We start from the raw sequence: 21,714 nt of genomic DNA, 5'->3' as shown, positions 1-21,714 counted from the left end.
CATTTAAAATGAACAGAACATGCAGATCTTACTTTTTTTTTTTTCTTTTCTTTTTTTTTTTTTTAGTGTATTGTTGCTCACAGCGAGACAGAGTGTTCTGCTACCCACAGGGCCAGGGCCTCACACAAACCAGCGGGCTCTCCAGGGTGCGCGCGCGATCTACAACCCGCCCCTTGAAAAGGAAAGCGGGGCCCGGGACGCTGCGGGTGTGAGCCGGACCGGCTTAGAGAGGGAAAGTAACCCGAGTCCGCCGCTTCGGGCGGACCCGCCCCCTCCCACGAGTTTCCCTGGACCCTCGGCCCCGCCCTCTCTTTTATTCGGTTTGCAGCAACCGGAGCTGAAACTTTGCAACCCGAGCGCGCACGCTCTGCGCTCGGCCCTGCCAGGGCGGCACGGGAGGGCGGCGCAGGAGGTGGGACCTGCGCCGGGAAGGCTCCGGGACGCCAGCGCACGCGGAGCGGGGACCCCGGAGAGCCAGCAGGCGAGAAGACGGGCCGAGGGAGAGCCGATCGCGCCTCGAGAGATCCGAGGAAGTGGTCGCGGGCCGGGAGGCTCCCGTGCCGAGCCGAGGCCAGGGGTCTGGGGTCGCAGCCCGGCGTGCCTGCAGCTGCCGTCGCTCGGGAGCAGCAGCTGTGCCCGGGATCCCGGCGGCGGCGGGGGAAGGAGGAGCTGCAGCTGGACTGTGGCAGCTGGAGGGAGAGGGCCGGGCTCCCCTGGCGGAGCCGCGCTGGGACGACCGGCTGACCGCGGCCATGCAGTCTTGACGGAGTCGCTCGGGCGCAGGGGAGCAGCCGCGGGCGCGCCCTCCCGGGAAGGGGCACCGGAGCGCAGGCAGCAGCACTTTATCTGCGACTCTCCAGCCCAGCGAGAGGCGAAGCGGTTTACCATGGAACCCGTGACCAAGTGGAGCCCCAAACAAGTGGTGGACTGGACTAGAGGTGCGCGGGCCTTGGGGGGGTCCGGAGTCCTCCAGCCTCGGGGATGGGGCGGACGAGGAGCTGGGGAAGAGGGTACTTGGCCCTTCCTCCTGGCGAGAAGCGGTGAGGGCACAGCCCGGTGACAATGCAAACTTCTGCCGAGTGGCCTGTGCGCTCCTATCTCTCGTACCTGCTCCGAGCTCTTCCTTTCCGGGGTGCGGATTGTGGCAAGCCGAGGGGAGCCCTATCTTTAAACCAGGGATTAGGGGTGGCCTTTCTGTGGCGGTTGAGGGCTGGGGATGCCGATCTCGGGACTCGGCACTCGGGCCGGGGGGCGCTCTCCCTGCCTGGCCCCGGTGCGGTGCCCGGCGACCCGGGGGCCCGAGTGCAGAGGCACAAGGCGCCTTTGTGTGGGTGACTCCCGCGGGACCTCGTCCATGCCGCCTGCCCAGAGCCGTCCGCAGGCGTGACAGGGCTGTCGGACAGGTAGACGGAGACTCCGGCGGGTCGCCGAGCCTGTCTGTTTTTGTTGGAGAAGGCGAGAGGGCCGCGCAAAAGCCAACACCATAGCATTTGCGCCGGGGAGAAACCTCGAGCCAGGACTCCCCGGGAGGCAGTGACTTTTGCTCCGGGAGGCGCCAGTATCCCCGGTGGCGCTGCATTTTCAGGCCACATGTAAGCACTGGGAAGGAGAAATATAATTGTTTGGAACCACTGTCTTGATTCATACAATATTTGGGATGAGGAAGGCAGTGGGGCTGGGGCGGTGGGAGGGGCGGGGGTGGTGGGGGGAATGAGCAGAGGTAGAAGCTTGTCCTCCTAGCTGGCTCGCTTACTTTTCAGTGTCTCCTACGATTTCGAGGGAAAGGTACTAGAGTTTACTCAACCCTTTTCTGTACTTTCAAGAGAACAAAGTCCACCGAGAACAATCTGTATTTTCATGGTTTCCCCCCACCCCCAACGACATCTCTGTTTCAAGTTACTATTTGTTTTTCTATCTGCTCTTCCAGGTGAGGAATGGTGTTCTTTCTCAGTAATAACTAGAATTGTATAGCGCTTTACAGTTTGCTAAGAGCTCTCTCTGTTATTGTCCTTGGTCATCACAGTAAGCCTGTGAGGTAGGTAATACTGGTAAGACCAGGTCGTCTTTCAAACCGTCCCACCCATGGCTGCAGCATAATGAAAACTGATCACCGCTACATCTCATTTCTCACGCCTGTGACTTACACATAGACCACGTGGAATAGGATGTCCGAGGTGTGTGGGGTGTGTCAGTGGGTATGTCTGACCATTTCCTGCTCCTCTGGGAGAACTCCTTGAGAACGGGTTTGTCAAGTGAGCAGAATTTCCTGGACTCCTATATAAAATGAAGCTAAAAACAACACATGCTTCTGCCTTGGTGACTAGGTTTCCCTTGGTAAAGAGTAAGTGGCATTGCCAGTACTTGGTAGGAAGCATGAGCTTAAAAGCCATCCATGCCCACGCTAGCTTGAAATGAGGTGTGTTCCTCCATTCAAGATGCTACCAAATTCCCTAGGCTGGCAACTTCCTGAAACTGAGTTGATATGTATTTTATCTGTATGTCCCTCATAGAGCCAACTTGAGACACTGCAAATTTCAGCTACTGTTGACTTCTAGAGCCGCTCTGTCCAACTTAGTAACCAGTACCACTTGTGGCTCTGCAGCCCTTGAAATGTGGCTGGTTAGAATTGCAATGTGCTGTAAGTCTAAAATACACATGGCATTTGAAGACTTGGTATGAAAAAAAAAGAACATGAAATATCTTAATACTTTTTATTACATGTGGAAATGATAGTATTTTGATATGTTAGGTTAAATAAAATATATTACTAAAATAAACTTCACCTGTTTATTTTTACCTTCTTACATATGTCTCCTAGAAAATCTAAAATAACACAGGGCTCACATTTGTGGCTTCCATTATATTTCTATTGGACAGTTCTGCTGTAGCAGAAAGAAAGGGTTACATCTTATCACCTTGGCTTTTCTGAGCCTCTGCCAGCTTAGTTGATAATGTACAATCAGAAAAATGGTAACAGGCGCACAGGAAGATTATGGAGTGAGATCTTCACACCCTCAAGATTTGTGTCTGTTTTTGTTGTTGTTGTTGTTGTTGTTTTTGTCCCTCTTGGGATTGGAAAAGGAGAAGTGTAAAATCACATCCTGTTATGTTTGTTGAGTATTTAAAAGGGAAAGTAGATTAAAACGTTTTTGTTATCCAGTTGCCTTGACCTTATCAGTTAGTTGAGTTACTTTCATCTAGGAAAAGTTTTCTCCTGACCTGAAAGAACATCTATGGCTGGCTCAATACCTATGATACTTACTAGGTTACATACCTGTGGTTGGCACTTGACTACGTTATACAAAATGCCTGTGCCCTTTTGGACCCTGAAATACAGCTTAGTAGAAAGACCTGGATACCTTCTGTGTTCGAATCTAAAAAAGATGGCTAAGATGATAAGAGGCTGCAATCTTCCAAGTTGCGTGACCCATTACTTGAATATTTCTCATAATAATGATGCTCAAGTATTGACTTTTTAATGAACTATCGACTTACAAAAGCTTGTCTGCTTATAGGACTATTTTTAGTGCTCTTTGCTAATCTCTTTACCCAACCTTTATTTTATAAATACATGCTACTGATAAGCAGCTCTTCATGTAGACTTTGCTACTCTTGGTATTGCATGAATCTGGGTAGGGCGATTATGAGAACCATAGAAGGCCTTAGATTTAAAACTGTCTAGACCTGGCCACAGTCGACAGCTGGATCTCACCTCCTTGTTATTTGACAGATGTGTGCCTTAGGAAAGAAGTTCTTGTCTACAGAATGAATTAACCTGTCTGGCTTTTATTATTAATGTTTAGCTACACTGTCACCAATTTTACTGTAATGTTAGGGGATCCTCAGTAATTATTAAGCAGTGTGTCAGGCACATGTCTAAGCATTGTACAAATATCAGCTCATTTAATAGGCACCACCACCTTTGAGGTAGGAACAGTTATTTCCATTTTGCAGTTGAGGAAACCGAGTCACACATAGATTGACCGATGTCACCCAGCAGAGCAGGTGGTTTGGCTTCACTCCACTCCATTTTCTCAGGAGTTTCTTCCCAAGGCCACATCTAGACCACACCGAGAATCTTTACATTTATGAATAGAACTTCAGGATTCGGTCTGAATAGCATATGGTAGCGGAGGAGTCTCATCCAGTATATGTCTGTGTTATCCTCTATCTTTAGTTCATGTCAGAAAGTTATTTGTAAGTCAAATTAATTCCTAGTTCATGGCGCCTTGCCAGTCAGTTCAGTAAAGGCCTTTGCAAAGCAAATGATCTTTTACAACATGTAGGGTTAGCCGCACATAACAGAAAACCCAGTGGGTTAACCAAATCGGGGTTCCATGGCGCTGCCATCTTGTTCAGCCATTCGTAGCACATGGCGTAGGGTATGGGCTGGCACATGGTGTTCATTTTCATGCTTAATGCTTCAGTGCAAGGTGGCGGCTCCTGCATGATTGTCTTCCTATTCCAGGCAGAAGGGAGTCTCATGGAAGACAGAAGACAGGTAGCAGCCAAGTCTTCCCCTTTAAAGAGTTCTTTGAAAAACTGTCAAGTGACCTGATTTACATCTCAGGTGCCAGAAATGTCACATGGCCACCTCATGCAGCAGGGAAGGCTGGTTGCTGTAATTTCTTTCTTTTTCCTTCTTTTGTTTCTTTTCTTCTTTCTCTTTCCTCCCTCCCTCCCTCCCTCCCTTCCTCCCCTTTCCTCTCTTTTCCTTTCTTTTCCTTTTCATTTCTTCTTCCTTTTTTGCTTTTTCCCTTCCTTTCTTTTTTTTTAAGTTTGGTACATTGTGGCCCTGAAAAAAACTTGGAGTTTGGTCAGAAAGGAAAAAGGGGAGAATAGATATTGGTAGGCAGGCAACAGGGATTTACATGCACTGATTTTCATAGCTCAGTTCTCAGAGTACACATGTGCCACATTCCCTACTTATATCCAGCCCTGTTTTAGAAATAGCATTATATCTTCATTCCTGTTCAACCTTCTTAGGTCAAAATCTGAACTTATATGAGGTCCTTTTCTCTAAGCTTGATTTAAATATGAGAAATTTCATTGTCAAATGCAGCTACCACAAGTCGTTTTTCTGCTTTAAGGCCACTGGGGAGTGCCTTTGACGAGGAAGAAGTGGGACTGGTTGTCCCAGCAGAACTGTCCCAGCAGAACTGTTGATCAGCCTCGAGTGGGTAGGCTCTCAACAATTGTGTAGTTGGCCAGGCGCGGTGGCTCACGCCTGTAATCCCAGCACTTTGGGAGGCCGAGGTGGGCGGATCACGAGGTCAGATCGAGACCATCCTGACCAACATGGTGAAACCCCATCTCTACTAAAAAATACAAAAAAAATTAGCCGGGCTTGGTGGCGGGCGCCTGTAGTCCCAGCTACTCGGGAGGCTGAGGCAGGAGAATGGCATGAACCCGGGAGGCGGAGGTTGCAGTGAGCCGAGATCGTGCCACTGCACTCCAGCCTAGGCGACAGAGTGAGACTCTGTCTCAAAAAAAAATAATAATAATAATAATAATAATAAAATTGTGTAGTTGAGTCAGCACATCTCTAAAACCCACCTTTGGTCCCAGGACAGAAGTCTCTCTGGCCAGCTTCTGGTGCTGCTAGTGTTGGTAGCAGTCCCCATCACCAACCAAGAGAAAAGGGGGCTTTCTTGCTCAAGGTCTAAGCCACGGGCCCTGCTCTTTCCCTGTCGTGTCTATTTGTTTATGACGCATAGCAGTCTTAAGGTGCTTGACTATTTGGTCATGGAAAGTCTGGAATTTCCAAGTTAACTATAGAGATCTGATACATCACAGGTCAACTGCAATGTACTACCTTGCACTGTTAGGCCCTTCCTGCCACCATCCAGACAGAGGCAGTTCTTTCTGTTACCTTGATTCCAGTTTAGGTTATACCTTTTCTTTTAGTCTCTGTGGTCCCTGGGAAAGGGAGGCCTTTTTCTTTTAGCAGCCGTAGGTCTACCATTTGGCCATAGTTCAGAAAAGCTCTTCATTCCACCCTCTCCTTGGTTCCATTCTCTCTCCTGCACTCCAGTGATAAAATTCTCTTGATAACAGAAAAACATTGATTGATGCACTTATTATCTTGGCAGACGCTGTTCTAAGTGTTTATTTAGGCTCTTTCATTATAAAAATTCTTTACTTATTATTTTTTAATACAGAGATGGGGTCTCACTCTGTTGCCCAGGCTGATCTTGTCCTGAGCTCAAGTGATCCTCCCACCTCGGCCTCCCAGAGTGCTGGGATTACAAATGTGAGACATTGCACCTGTCCAGCCTCTTTGATTTCATCCTTAGAAAACCCAGTGAGGTGTATGAATAATTTCCAGCCCATATTAAAGAAACTGAAGCAGAGAGAGAGAATTTACTCAGGGTCCCCTAATTATTAGTTGTGGTCTCCTTGGGGCTCTCCTGTACTCCATCACTTTGTCACTTTGATTACTTGTACCAGGGGGTGGAGCTGAGTGGTTCAGAGCATGGGTTCTGGAGCCGGACTCAGTTTGTATCCCAGTTCTGCTTTTGACTGTGTGATCTTATGTAAGCTCTCCATACATTTCTACTCCTTGTTTTTATTGCTTTCTCTCTTCCCTTTTCCTATAGCTCCAGGACACAAACTGTTCTCTCTGAGCAGTGAAGTCTTTCATAAGGTGTATTCTTATCATCCAGGGGCACCTGTCAGTGTCAAAGAGATTTCTCTGCCGTTTACCAGCTGGTCAGAGGATCCGGGGCAGAACTTGCAGCTGATCAGGAAGGTTCTTGATTAGCGGAGTGATAAATGCCTCTTGCAAATTTCGTGAGCTTTCCTTGGGTAAATTAGTTTGAGCCATATTTCCTCACTTTTAAAAAATAGTACCTGGGCTTGCAGTGAGCATGGCATAGGATGGTTTTTGCTGTCAACTGTTGGCCCCTGTCTGGTACCTGGTCTGTGACCAGCAACTTCAGCATCACCTGGGAGCTTGTTAGAGATGCAGAAGCTTGGGCCTGCCAAATCAGAATCTGCATTTTAATAAGATCCCCTGGCGATGCGTGCACCCATCACAATTAGAGAAGCACCGTTCTAGCACGTAGCTGCAAATGTGTTTTCAAACTTTGCTAGAGTCCTGCTATTGTAGTATTGGCTATCTGGTCTGGTATGTACTCCATCTGTTTTATTTACATTCTGGAATGATGACACTTAATTTGAGAAGGCTTGTCTTTGCCACTAATTAAAGTAAAAAACCAGTCTTACGGTGTGTGCTTATATTTATAAGCACCACCTAGCAACAGCATCAGGCAATTCTTAGCAAAATAAATGAGACATTTCCCTTGAGATTTCTTCCTTATTCCTTGAAGAGTTCTTATAACAGCCTTTTTTTTTTTTTAAATAAGAGGCAGGGTCTTGCTCTGTTGCCCAGGCTAGAAAGCAGTGGTACGATCATAGCTCATTTTAGCCTCAAACTCCAGGGCTTGAGGCTTGAGTGATCATCCTGTGTCATCCTCCCAAGTAGCTGGGACCACAGGCACATGCCACTACACCTGGCTAATTAAAAAAAAAAATCTTTGTAGAGATGGGTCTTGTGGTATTGCCCAGGCTGGTCTGGAACTCCTGGTCTGCAGTGATCCTCCCGGCTCGGTCTCCCAAAGTGTTGGAATTACAGATGGGAGCCACCATGCTCAGACCAACCCCTGCCCCCCTTTAAAAAAAAATCTTTAACACAAGTAGTAAGAAGGGAGTTGTGGGGTGGTCAGTGGTCACTGTGGTTGAAGTTTGTTCTTAGGATCCTCAGTAGGACCTAGGAGGATGAGATGGGCTTTTGGCTGGTCACACCATCCTATAGTTGGTGACCACACGGGGTTTACCACACTTAACTGACTTTTGGTGGAGATTTTATTGTTGATGGGAAATGACACCAAATGTCATTTCAGGAATAAATAACCATGGCAGTTCTAAAAACTTGGCACAAATATATGAGTTGCGCTGAGACTGGGGTAGCTCCATCCTTTATCCGTGGAGATTGGCAAGTGACAACTCCTGCTCCGGCTCCTTTGTGCATTCCCCTTATTGTGAGGAAGCGAGAGGGGCCCTCCCGTCTGTGTCCCCATGCCTGTGTCACTGCCTCTCTTTTCACCCAGCGTGTTGTCTTCTAGCTCCCGGACCTGAGCGTTCTTGCCTTGCTTTCTCTTTCCTCTCATTTATGCTATTTCTGGCGTGTCATCACTGGCTTACCCATTATGTAAGCTTTAAGTGAAAAAATCAGATGTTATTTTCATGAGCTCTGAGGGCACTTCTGCATTTGTTCTCATTTGACTCTTCTGAAGCCTGGAGATGCACAGGAAGGCAGTTTCCACTGCAGATGAGCAGCATGGAGGAGGCTTTTGGAAGTGAAATGAATTGTCCAAGGTCCAGAGGTGAGGAGCTGGGACCAGGCCTCACAGGCTTCTGTTCTGTGGTCCTGTCCCGTCCCTGGTTTCTCCTCTATCCAGGTGGTGCCTTCTAGTTCCTTCCTAACCAACAAGTGTGGGAGGCTGGGTGTGGTGGCTCACGCCTGTAATCCCAGCACTTTGGGAGGCCGAGGTGGGTGGATCACCTGAGGTCAGGAGTTTGAGACCAGCCTGGCCAACATGGTGAAACCCCGTCTCTACTAAAAAAAAAAAAAAATTGGCCGGGCATGGTGGTGGGCACCTGTAATCCCAGCTACTCAGGAGACTGAGGCAGGAGAATCTCTTGAACCCGGAAGGCAGAGGTTGCAGTGAGCTGAGATCGTGCCACTGCACTCCAACCTGGGCGACAAGAGCAAAACTCCATCTCAAAAAAAAAAAAAAAAAAAAAAAAAGAAGAAATATAGGGAAAGCCCTTTGCATAACGTATGGCGTATGTGTTTACCCACTTATTATTCATGATCAATAATAACTCAAGTTAACTGGTGGTGTAATTGGGATATTTTTATTTAAATGTTTAATATTGTTGTGGCTGATTGTCACCCTTCACGTGCTTATTAATAATTTATGACAATTCCATTCACCCTTTTGTTGTTATACAGGAGGTAAGTTAAATCAAGTCCGTCTTCGGTCTTCTCATTGTTTCCTTGGACGCTTTCCCCCTGTTCTTAGGGGAATCTTCTCGGTTTTAGGTATTGTTCTAAGTGCTGGGAATCCATAGTCCCGGCTTTAGTGTGGTAGATGTGTGGGTGACAAACGCCACCACCAACCACAAAACAGATGATAAGAAAATTTCTACTGATAAGCATAAATCAGAAAATAAAGCAGAGAGGTGAAGGAGAGGGACTGGGTGGGGGACTCCTTTGGATGACGTCATCAGAGAAGCCTTTCAGAGGTGACATTTAGGCATGAATGGTAGGAAGGAACCAGCCATCAGAAAATTAGGGAGAAGGGCATTGTAGGAGAGGGAATAACTCATGCAAAGGCCCTGAGGTGCGAACCGGCTTGGAGAGTTTGAGAAAAGGAAGTTGTGGTGGGGTCATGAGAGCGAGGGTGGGGGTGATGGGTGAAGAGCAGGTGAGAGAGACACACAGAGGCCAGATCATGTAGGGTCTTACAAGTCGTGGTCAGGGAGGTGCAATTTTTTATTTTTATTTTTTAATAGTTACGGTGGAAAGCAGAGAGTGACAGTATTTGATCTGTGTGTTGAAAGATCAGTCAGGGTTTTTGAGCAGAAATGAATTCAGGAAATCCAGCTGGAAGGCATTGCAGTATTCTGGAGGCGATGGTGTCTTGGATTCAGGTGTTGGCAGTTTCAGCCTTTGTGAAGCCAAGTTCTAGTTACAGTTGGGTCATTGACAGCTTCCAGTCTCACTAATGTAAACATTATATTTGAAGTTGGGATGTCTGCTCATTCTTTCTCCTCCTGCCAGGGCTAAGGTAGATGCTCTCCTCTGCCCCTGGCTCCTCTCTGGCCAAGTATGATGGTCATTTAGAATAGAGAGCGCCCTCTGTCTTTCTGCCTTGTTCACATCATTGTTATTTTCTGGCACTTTTTGCTGCGGCTAGTTTCTGAAGCTGTTTATTCATCTGTGAATAGAGTTTTTGTGAAATTGGACTTAGCCTACTTTGTTTTCTTTGACATCAAATGGCTGATTGAACATTTTTAAACCTGGGATCAGAAGGGCAAATATGGTTGTTTATTAAAGCAAAGCAGTTCCTTAGAATGCGAATCAATAAGATGTAGAAATTAGAAAGCTTTCTATGTGAAAACTTTTAAAGTATTTGAGTAAAGAAACTGGTGTATCTGACTTAAAATATTTTGCCCTACTGAAAGACTATCCTAATGTTTGCTTTAGAAACTATAGCTCCCATACTTTTGGTGGAATAGATGGCATTTTGAGAAATTTTCAACAAGAGCTGGGCAGTTTTAAACACATAATATATCACTTCTCCATAGAGGGGAGGGAGTGGGAGAGGGAACTTAAGGAGGGAGGCTGATAATAGAATAACCTGGAAGCCTTAACCCCTTGCTCACACCCAGCTGTGAGTCCCCCAAAAGGAGACAGTCTGTCAGCTCCATCAGAGGAAAACCCCTACGTGCTTTCTATCAGAAAAGGCGGCGATTATGATAATCTGAATCATGCTTTCCTGAGGATAACCTTTTAGTGAAAGGAAGCATTCTATTTCCTATTTTCAGAGATTTGCGGAGAGGGGAAATTCAGTGCTTTGGGACTGGGAGTGGATGTGTGTGTGTGTGTGTGTGTGTGTGTGTGTGTGTGTGTTTCTAACTTTACTTACATATGCATTAATTGAACAATTTTGCATGTTCTCACAGTAATTTTATATTACATTGTCTTCAGGAGAATCAAGTCAAAATACTAGTTGGAATATGATCTTTGAAATGGAGGAAAACTAGCTTAATATGTAGGGTGGATCAGACTTCATGTAACACCTGTTAAAGTTGTCAGCACCATCTTAACAGAGATTCCAACTGGAGTCTTAAACTAACCATGAGCAGATGACACAACTGTGGGTGGCATTTAGGAAACGACTCTGTACACTAAAGCCTTAAATTGTTACTAATAAGTATTTAAAAAAAACATAAATACTCTTTGCTATTAAGATGCCTGGAGACACATGGTTTGAAGTGGTTTGATTCTAAGCACCCCTAGGCCAATTTGAAGAATTTTACATAAAGCTGATTAAAGAAAAACCCTTCCTGGAGCTGGAGAAATTCTTCCTTCTTACTTGGATCAAATCAGAGATGATGGACAGGCCGGGCATAGTGGCTCACGCCTATGATCCCAGCACTTCGGGAGGCTGAGGCAGGAGGATGGCTTGAGCCCAGGAGTTCGAGATCAACTTGGGCAACATAGTGAGACCCTGTGTCTACCAAAAGAACCCCCCACATAAAAAAAACCCGGTAGACATTGGCACCGTGGAATAGAGAAACTTAATGAGTGTTTAAACCAAGCTTTTCAAGAGACCGTTTCCCAGGCACATACATGCGGGGCGTCTCAACATCCTGTCACCATTGTTCTTGAACTCACTTCTTCAACACCAGCCTCACCTGGGAACATAGACATGTAAATTCCTGGGCCTCACCCCAGACCTGCAGAATCAGAAACTCTGGGGGTGGGATCCAGGAAGCTAACAGACTCCTCAGGGAATTCTGGTACAGGCTAAAACGGGAGAATCAGGGGTCTACACCACTCATGTGGACTCTATGGAAATAGGTGACATAAGCCAGACTCTTCCTCATAATGCCTGTCCACAGTTTTTTGCTAATACATAATGACTGATGAAGAAAGACAGTGTTTCCAGTAAGGACAGTGGTGACATATTTAAGTAGATGAGTAATGAACCTTGGCTTGTAAGTGTCCTTTCTGCAGTATAGGCAGGGAAGAGTTAAAGCTGGTATCCCCTCGGGCTCTTAGCCACCTGTTAAACCCCAGGCCCAGGGCATCCTTCCGTTGTGTCCCTGTGAGTGCTCAGCCCAGGAACACACAGAAGGGGCATGTTTCATGGGTCTGAAAGGACCTGTTTAGCTTTCATGTGGAATTTCCAGATCTGACTCGAATAGGGGAGCAGAATGTAACCCCCTCCCCTCCATTGCGAGAAAATAGTTGAGCTTCCTCACTTAGCACTCAGGTTTTGGCTTTGAACAAAGCGTGGAGATGAGAAGTGAGGGAAAGAAAAATCAGAAAAGAGCAATACTGAGTCACAAACATGTTGCATTTCAAAGCAAAAAGCTCTTTTGTCTTAGTAGGTGGGCGTTGTGAACGTTGAATCAGTGTAGATGGAATTTGAACCTGTACTTTTGGCAAAACCCATGAGAGTCCAGAATAAAAAAGACACTGCAGAAGTGAACACCAAAGACCAGGAATGGCCCTGAGACTTGTAACAGGAATCACACTGAGACTTGTAACAGGAGTTGCAAACACGGTTGCCTATAGGGGCCAGGAGGCAATGTCAGAAGTTGCAGTGTGGGGGCGTGACAGTAGGGAGTGGTGGAGACTGTGGCAAACCCAAAGCCATGTGTTGTCTGGTTTCTGCTGATTGTGGATGTGAAGTTTCCACAGCTTCTGATTTTTGTCATTTTTTTTGTTCTTGTCAAATGAAGCTGTAAATCTGGGTTTCTATGTGACATTTCCCAGTGTTCACAAAATTGTCTATAGCTTTTTTTTTTTTTTGATGTAGACCAAACAAAACATATCTATGGACCAGTTTGCAATTTCCTCTGTGGACAGCCATGGTCAGGTGTTAATTGTCCAGTGAGAAGCGCACCTGTAAGATGTGAATAAAATTGGCTGCATAGTAATTAATCAGCTATTCAGTAAACTTTTTTAATGTATAATTTGTTTTTCCTATTTGCCTAATTCCGTTATTCCTAAAATTGCAACATGTAATTCCATGCAGGTATTATTTAGCCAGAAACACTCATGCCCTGATGTATTCAGCAAACCACTGAATAGTTACTCTTCAGGGTAAAAACAGGAATTCGGCTTCTCTTGGTTGAGTTTACCTCCCCATAGTGGCTATATAATATTGGCCTCTGATGGGAGCTGTTTGTGTTTGCACAGAAAGTTTTCACATATCACCTAAAATAGGGAGTGTGCCCCCATCTCTGTGCTGGTTAGTGGGGTCCTATGTAAATTAGTAAGTTATCTGTTGACTCAAGGTTCTTTCCATCTTCAAGGTGCTCTGCATCGGGAAATGAAGCAAACAAGAAACACACCAGCTTCAGTTCTTAATCCAGAATGGCACTCACCCCAAAACACAATTTACAAAACTTCTTAAACGCAGGAGAATATTGTAGTCTGTCAGTTTGCGTTGTAAGTATACAGGCTATAGAGATACATAAGTGTATATACACACATATACAGATAAACATACCATACATATTTATTGTGAATGACATTTTGATAAACCTTCATTAGATTTTTATTTCAACCATTAGCTCCCTTTCTAAAAGCTAAAACCAAAAAAGTACAAATTTCCTTTTTTGTACCAATTACTCTGCTTTATGCTGGGGACAGCCAGGTGAGTTAGGTGTAAATGAAATCCGTGTCCGGAAGCTGGCAATTTAGTAGGGAGGCAGCAGTGAGCAGCTGACATGTATAGCATTTCTCTCTCTCTCTCTTTCTCTCGTTTTTGAGACAGGGTCTTCCTCTGTCACCCAGGCTGGAGTGCAGTGGCATATTCAGGGCTCACTGCAGCTTTGACCTCCGGGGCTCAAGAGATCCTCCTGCCTCAGCCTCCTAAGTAGCAGGAACCACAGGCATGCATCACCACACCCGGCTAATTTTTTTTTTTTTTGAACTTCAGTAGAAACGAGGTGTCATTATGTTTCCGTTTCCCAGGCTGGTTTCAAATTCCTGAGCTCAAAACGATCCTCCTGCCTCAGCCTCCCGAAGTGCCGGGATTGCAGGAGTGAGCCACCGCGCCCGGCCTTTATCAGGATTCTTTAAGGGCCAGGCTCTTGCTAAGGCTTCCCATGCATTATCTCATTTCGCCTTCACAATGCTTATTTGATAACGGGTGCTTTTATCATCTTCATCTTAGAGTTAAGGAAACCAAACCCTGATGTGTCTGAGCTTGCGTAGATAACAAATAGGGTTTGAATCAAGAGGCATTAGAGCCTGACGTCTCCCCTAGAGGCGCTTAGGTGGGTAAGTTTGGCCTGATAAAAGGTTTTGAGGATGAGGGAAAAACATTTACATCATTAGCATTATGAATCGCATTGATCTACTTAATTTTAACCTGTAATCTTACCACTCAAAATTCTAGAGAATAGTGTATCTACTTCTTTTCTCTTTTTAATATATGATTGGGCTCTTGTAAATGGGACAAGGTGGATTTTAAAATATATTTAATGGGGACTATTTGACCTTTGGGTAGTCCCTTCATGTTTTTAGGTTCTAATGCTCTCATACATTAAAATTCTGAGATGATATGACTGTATATTTAAAAAAGACAAGAAGGAAATACATCAAAATGCCCACGTTGGTTATCTATAGAGGATAGAATGAAAGATGGCTTTATTCTCTTGTTTGCTCTTATTAAAGCAATCAGAGTACAGTGCTTCTCCTGTACTCAGAGCCCTGGCTGCTTCCTGCCTGGCCTCTCCTGCGGGCTGCTGTGGAACCAGAAAAGCCTTAAACGGAAATGTGGGAGAGAAGGTTGGATTCACTTTCATGTCTTTCCAGGGTTGTGACCCCTCAAGTCCTGGTTGCCTTTGCTGTTCTCTATTACCTTCAAACAGCCAGCTCGTCTTTATTTCTTTTTTAGTTTTGTCGGGGTTGGCTTGATAGATGTTAGTCCATCATAGCCAGATGTGTCTAGCCTTGTCTTTTGAATGCAAGATTTAGGGTGTGGGTACTTAGCTGTCAGTGGACATCAGAGTCACTAGTCAGGATGAAAGAGTTCTTGGCTTTAACTCCCAGAAATTCTGGTAACATCATGTATAGTGACGGCCGCATGTCTAACAGGTGGCCAGGTAAGTCTTTTGGGGTGGTCTGTGAATCACAGTTTGGGAGACATTGACTTTTAGGGAGTTTGTTCTGAATTCACTAGATAATAGAGATATAATACAGAGCTTTGAAAGCTGGTGTCTTGATGACAGAGCCGTGGCAATGGGGAGGGTTGAGGAGGTGGCTGTTGGGCCTGTCTCCTGGTGAGAGTTGAAAGGGCCTGAACTCAAGCAGAGGCCTCGGAACCGAAAGGTGGTGGAAGGATGCAGCAAGAGGCGCCACACCGGAGTACTCTGCGCCCTGGCAGGGTCTGAATACACGTGGGAGTGGTGAGAGGGAGAACTTTAAGTCCAGGTTTTGTGCCTCAGTGACTTAGTGTGGCCATATCATTAGAAATGTGTTGAGGCCGGGCACAGTGGCTCATGTCTGTAATCCCAGCACTTTGAGAGGCTGAGGCAGGAGGATGGCTTGAGGCCAGGAGTTTAAAACCAGCCTGGACAACATAGTGAGAGCCTGTCTCTACAAAAAAAAAAAATGTTAAAATGAGTGGGTGTGGTTGTGCACACCTATAGTCCCAGTTACTTGAGAGGTTGAGGCAGGAGGATTGTTTGAGCCTAGGAGTTCGAGGCTACAGTGAGCTATGATCACACCACTGCATTACAGTTTGGGTGACAGAAAAGCCCAAAAGCTATCTCTCTCTTAAAAAAAAAAAAAAAAAAGTGTTGAATTCTGGGAAGGAGCTGCTATGTGGGTTTAAGAGTGAGCACAATTTACAGATACCAATCTCAAAAGCTGTTCTAGTTTGTAGATGATACATCTTCCTTGATACCAACAAAGATACTTCCATGATTCAAACATTTAAGAAAATGCAGTGCCCTCTCTTATTACAGCATTCTAATTGTGTCATGTTGTAATGAGGTGCAAATATCATGCAGCCTGGCACGCGAAATGTGTTAGAATAGGGCAGTGTTAGTTGAAATTCAGGTCCTCAAGCTTGAGTGTGAAATGATGCAATGTACATGAATATGACACCCAGAATTATTTCTGTACAGTGCAGCCTAAGTCATTGACTACAAAATAAAATCAGAGGATTAGAGACCTACAGGACAGCACGTCAATGGAGATCTAAAATCAGTGCTGATCAATGCAAAATGCATCTTGGCATAATCCCTGAAGTCTTGGCCAGTGCTTGGAGAGATAAGCAGTTCTGGCTAACATAACTGGCTGCAGTTGGTGTTTGGGTGGGTGAGCCACTTCCCTGGGACTTGTGCCTCCTTAGGGTTGCCAAGGCAAGAGGGTGAATAGAATACTGACAGGGGAGGAACGGGGGTGTGTAGGGCTCTTCAAGGTTTGGTGCTGAAGGAAGAGGGTGGCAGAGGGTGGAAGGGTGGCCTGTTTTCTTATTCATCATTGGCCCAACAAGCCCTTAGAAGTAGAGGTGATTTCTTCTATGCCTTCTCTCAGGTTAGGTTAATAAATCCTTTACTTAATAGGATTAGCTATAAAATGATAGATTGTTTTTCTTATAAATTATTTTTCTTATATTTATCTTTCTCCGTGTTCTGTTTCCTTGACAGTTCTATTAAAACTTGCTAATTTCTCATGTCTGATTTTAAAATTAAAACAAACCCCATTGATACAGTTTGGCTGTGTCCCCAACCAAATCTCATCTTGAGTTGTAGTTCCCATAATCCCCACGTGTCATGGGAGGGCCCTGGTGAGAGGTTACTGAATCATGGGGACAGTTTCCCCTATGCTATTCTCATGATAGTGAGTGAGTTCTCATGAGATCTGATGGTTTTATAAGGGGCGTCCCCCTTCACTTGCCTCTTATTCTTCTTCTTGACATAATGTGAAGAAGGACGTGTTTGCTTCCTCTTCCACCATGATTGTAAGTTTCCTGAGGCCTCCCCAGCCATGTGGAACTGCGAATCAATTAAACCTCTTTCCTTTATAAATTACCCAGTCTCAGGTATGTTGTCATAGCAGTGTGAGAACGGACTGATATATTAATTTACCTGGTATTCTGAAATGATGCCACTTATCTTTCTTATTAATCCTAGCTAGCTCTGGAAGCGAAGCTTTCAGTGGAGTTCAGTGTCACTGGAACACATTAGGGGCTGTGATATGGTTTGGCTCTGTGTCCCCACTCAAATCTCATCTCGAGCTGTGATCCTTAATGTTGGAGGAGGGACCTGGTGGGAGGTGACTGGATCATGGGGGCAGATGTCCCCCAGGTGTTCTCGTGATAGTGAGTGAGTTCTCACGAGATCTGATTGATTTGACAGTGTATCACTTTCCTCTTGGTGCTCTCTCCCCGCTGCTGCCATGTGTGCCTGCCTCCCCTTCGCCTTCTGACATGATTGTCAGTTTCCTGAGGCCTCCCAGCCATGCCTCCTGTACAGCCTGCAGAACTATGAGTCAACTAAACTTTTCTCTGTAAATTACCCAGCCTCAGGTAGTTTTTTATAACAATATGAGAATGGATAAATACAGGCTAACTCCAACTCCCCTCACCCATTGCCTGTTAACTAAAGTGCCCAGTTAATTGGCACTTCCACTAAGGCTGGAGAAGGTTGCTATTCACTGTGCATTCATTAAACACATCTATTGAGTGCCTGCTGTGTGCCATGCACTGTTCTGAGAGCTGAGGATGTGGCAATGAATGAAAGAGACAGCAGTTCCTATCTTCTCGGAGCTGATATTCTGGTAGGGTAGAAAGATGATTGTAAAATTCATAGCACGTGAATGTGATAGAGGTCATTGGGAAGGGCCACAGGTGGATTTGGAGGAGTGGGGATGCAATTTTAACTAGGATGACCAGGGAACGATTTCACAGAGCAGTGTGGCTAATGGGGGAAGAATGTTCTTGACAAAGGGAACAGCGAGTGCATGTGTCCTGAGACGGTCAGTGTTCCTGAGGCATCGTGACCAAGGGGAAGCTGAGGGTGTAGAGCCCTAGAGACCTGATCAGTACTTTGGCTTACAGTCAGTGTTTTGGGGAGCTATTGGGGGAATTTGAGCTAAGAAGTATTATCAGATTTACATTTAAAAATGATAATGGTGGCTTTGCAAGGGTGGGATCAGGGAACTAGTTCGGATGCCATGGCAATAGTCACATGAAAGAGATTGAGAGGTGGCCAGGTTCCGGGTATTCTGAAAGGCCAGTAGGATTTACTGAGAGATTGAATTTGAGTGTGAGAGGATGCCCTTGAAGTGTTTGGTCCAAGGAATTGGAAGGATAGAGTTGTCATCTCCTGAGAGGTGGGAGAAGCAGGTTAAGGAAAGATCTGTGTTGGGTATTTTTTTTTGTTTTTTTTTTTTTGAGACAGAGTCCCACTCTGTCACCCAGGCTGGAGTGCAGTGGCACAATCTCTGCTCACTGCAGTCTCCATCTCCTGGGTTCAAGAGATTCTCCTGCCTCAGCCACCCTAGTAGCTGGGATTACAGGCATGCATCATCACGCCAGGCTAATTTTTGTATTTTTAGGAGAGATGGGGTTTCACCATGTTGGCCAGGCTGGTCCCAAACTCCTGACCTCATCAAGTGATCCGCCCGTCTCAGCCTTGCAAAGTGCTGGGAAGATCTGGCTTTTAATATTGCAGTGCCCATTTGCCCACCAAGTGAGGGAGATGGTGGGATATATGTGTTGGGATTAATCAGAAAGGTTGATACTGGGCACAAATTTGCTGGCCATTGGGGTGCAGATGGTATTAAATCTTTGAGACTGGATGACCTCACCAAGTGAGTGAGAGTAGGGAGACAAGGAAAGGAATCTAGGGCATCGCAGCCTTTAGAAATCTGGGAGCTGAGCAACCAGCAAGGATTGCAGTGAAGTTGCTGCCAGTATGTAGGAAGAGGAATAGGAGAGGGTGATGGCCAGAGGCAAGCGAAGGAGGTGTTCCCAGAACGAGGTAGTGATCAACTGGGGCAAATACTGCTGTGAGGTCAGTGAGAGGATGACTGAGAATTGACTATTGTATCTAGTTAGCTGTGTGCAGGTTGGTGAACTTGACGGGGTGGTTTTGGTGGGTTGGTGGGACACACAGCTGATGAGTAAATTCAAGAACAAACAGGAGGAGAGGAATCGATGTCCTAAGAAACCACCTGTTCGTGAAGCACGTCCCTCAATGCACACAGCTCTTTGTATTCTCAGGATGCTGAATGCGTTTTATTTTAATTCCTTTAAAATCTGTAATCAGCTGTTTGGTAACTAGATATCTGATAAATGGGGACATGTTATGCCCTCCCTGAACTGGGTAACAGGACACTGTAGATTATGCAATCCCTTATTTTAATACTAACAATGCCATTCATTTAGTGAATGACTATGTACTGGTGGCTTCTACAGAGAAGAGTTATTCAGCAGAAATTATCTCTTCTTTTTTTTTCACATTGTTTTGGAAATGAAGATCAGGAAATGAGTAAATAGCTCTTTCTCTGAGTTTGGTGTTATTCTATAACTTACCCACGTAAGTAGAAAAGATTTGTAATGGACAGATCCAAAACCTTGGAAGAATTCCTTGTTATTAAGGATTTACCTTTATATCTTTTAAGATTTATCTGAAACATTCAGAATGCCATGAAATCATATGTATGTCATGTCTGGTACAGACCCTAGGTGGAAGGCATTTGTTAGCAGGAAAACTGGTGCAACTGGAGAGAAACCAATCAACTTGAAATAGAATTCACCAGCTGTTTATTGAGTACCTACCGTTTGTCAAGTTCTTTTCTAGGTGCAGTGAGTAAGACAGGGGCCGTCTTTGTTTGGTGACTTCAGTTAAGTGGAATACAGACAAATCAACAGGCATTTAGGCTACAGGGCATCATAGAAGTGCAGAGGGAGGAGTATCTCACGCAGTTATGAATGGGCGCCACAAGAGAAGGCTTCCTGGAGGAAGAGACATTTAGATTGAGACCTGGGCCGGGCGCGGTGGCTCACGCCTGTAATCCCAGCACTTTGGGAGGCCGAGGTGGGCGGATCACCTGATGTCAGGAGTTCAAGACCAGCCTGACCAACATGGAGAAACCTCATCTCTACTAAAAATACAAAATTAGCCAGGCATGGTGGCGGGCGCTTGTAATCCCAGCTACTCGGGAGGCTGAGTCAGGAGAATCACTTGAACCCGGGCGGCAGAGGGTTGCAGTGAGCCAAGATCATGCCATTGCACTCCAGCCTGGGCAACAAGAGCAAAACTCCATCTCAAAAAAAAAAAATTTAAATAAAATAAATAGAGACTTGTAGGATGAGCAGGAGGTAGCTCTGTCTAGGGCAGGAGAATGTTCTTGGCAGAAAACTGGGAGGCAAGAGACAGCATGGCATTTTGACATTTGTCAGCCACTGAAAGAAGCCGATGTGGTGGATCTGTTGTGAGGTGAATGGAAATAGATGAGGCTGGAGAGTCGGGAGTGGGGTGTTAGATCACCAAGCCCCTCTGTAAGTCTCCAAGCAGGTGGGATCCAAGGAAAGAATGAAGATCTTTTCGTGGCCTTCCTTTGTGGAGGAACTGTGTGTGTATTTGTATCTATGTATTGTGTGTGCACACATATAATAGATACATTATACATATTAGATATATTGTATACGTATATACACACAATACACATATACATATGCATATTATATATCATATATACATGCATAATACATATGATATATATACTTAGATACATACATATAAATATGCATACATGTGTATTTATTTTTTAGGGCTCATTATTTGATTCAGAATTCTATCAGGCAGGCACTGTCCTCTCTTTAATGGGATGTAGCACTAACTGGGTTTTAGACCTGCAGTGGCCCAGTCACCCTACTGTAGGGGAAGCTCCTGGATCTCCAGGGGAAATGTCACTGAAAGGCTCTGTGCAAAAAGGAACTTGACTTACTGGGTATTTATTTCCTTTGATCTGTGAAATGTAAAACTGAGCTGACTTTAAGCATAAGAAAACATTAAAAACTCTTCATTAAAGAAAGAAGAAACTACTAACACATTGACCTGAGCTAAAAAAAGAGATGGGAGTTTGGGCTGACAGGGAGTGGGAGAGGAAAGGGGAGCCATGATGAATGGAGAGGAGGGAGACTGGGGTGGGGGAAGGCGGAGGAGCCCAGACGGTGGAAGTTTGGAGGCGAGTGTTCCCCGGAGGTCACACCTTGAGGTGTGGGTGTTTTCTGTGTTATCACCTGTGATCTGCTGCCCCTTGCTGATGAACGATTAGGAATTGTTTCTAGCTCAGTATGTAATTTAGTCTTTATATGTTCAGAGACTTCACTCTGGTGGGATAAGCCAAAGCATAGCATTGGTTGGAATTTTTTTTCTGGAAGTGGTTAGAAATATCAATCATCTGAGGGTTAGGATTCCCTAACCCCACGCCCCCAAAGAAGGGTATATGTAAGATAAACAATATAATCCAGTATTTCCAACACAACACTCCTCATCCCCCGATTTCAGTGTACCTAGTATTTATTAGTATTTATACCCGTATGCTAATATACAATAGAGTGACTTTGTTTGTTTGTTTGTTTGTTTTGAGATGGACTCTCACTTGGTCACCCAGGCTGGAGTGCAGTGGTGGGATCTTGGCTTACTGCAACCTTCACCTCCCGGGTTCAAGCGATTCTTGTGCCTCAGCCTCCCAAGTAGCTGGGACTACAGGCGTGCGCCACCACACCAGGCTAATTTTTGTATTTTTAGTCGAGATGTGGTTTCACCGTGTTACCAAGACTAGTCTTGAACTCCTGACCTCAAGTGATCTGCCCACCTTGGCCTCCCAAAGTGCTGGAATTACAGGCGTGAGTCATTGTGCCCAGCAGCAATAGGGTG

The 21,714-nt window shown here is 45.4% G+C and overlaps 1 protein-coding gene across 4 annotated transcripts in view; it reads left to right on the top strand.

Annotated features, from left to right (window-relative positions):
- Nucleotides 1-314: 314 nt before the first annotated feature.
- CNKSR3 (CNKSR family member 3) overlaps nucleotides 315-21,714 on the top strand; it is a 105,000-nt gene continuing 83,600 nt past the window's right edge. For 2 of the 4 annotated variants that reach the window (XM_054686438.2, XM_016956501.2), the window contains exon 1: nucleotides 315-938. In XM_054686438.2, the coding sequence (XP_054542413.1) occupies nucleotides 887-938 (52 nt within the window). In that variant the 5' untranslated portion in view covers nucleotides 315-886. The other 2 variants (XM_016956502.3, XM_054686437.2) reach the window with 2 other exon arrangements.

The sequence above is a fragment of the Pan troglodytes genome, chromosome 5, assembly GCF_028858775.2.
Source record: "Pan troglodytes isolate AG18354 chromosome 5, NHGRI_mPanTro3-v2.0_pri, whole genome shotgun sequence".
NCBI lineage: Eukaryota > Metazoa > Chordata > Mammalia > Primates > Hominidae > Pan > Pan troglodytes.
The sequence above is the reverse complement of the archived record's forward strand: the minus strand, read 5'-3'. Positions and strand labels throughout refer to the sequence as shown.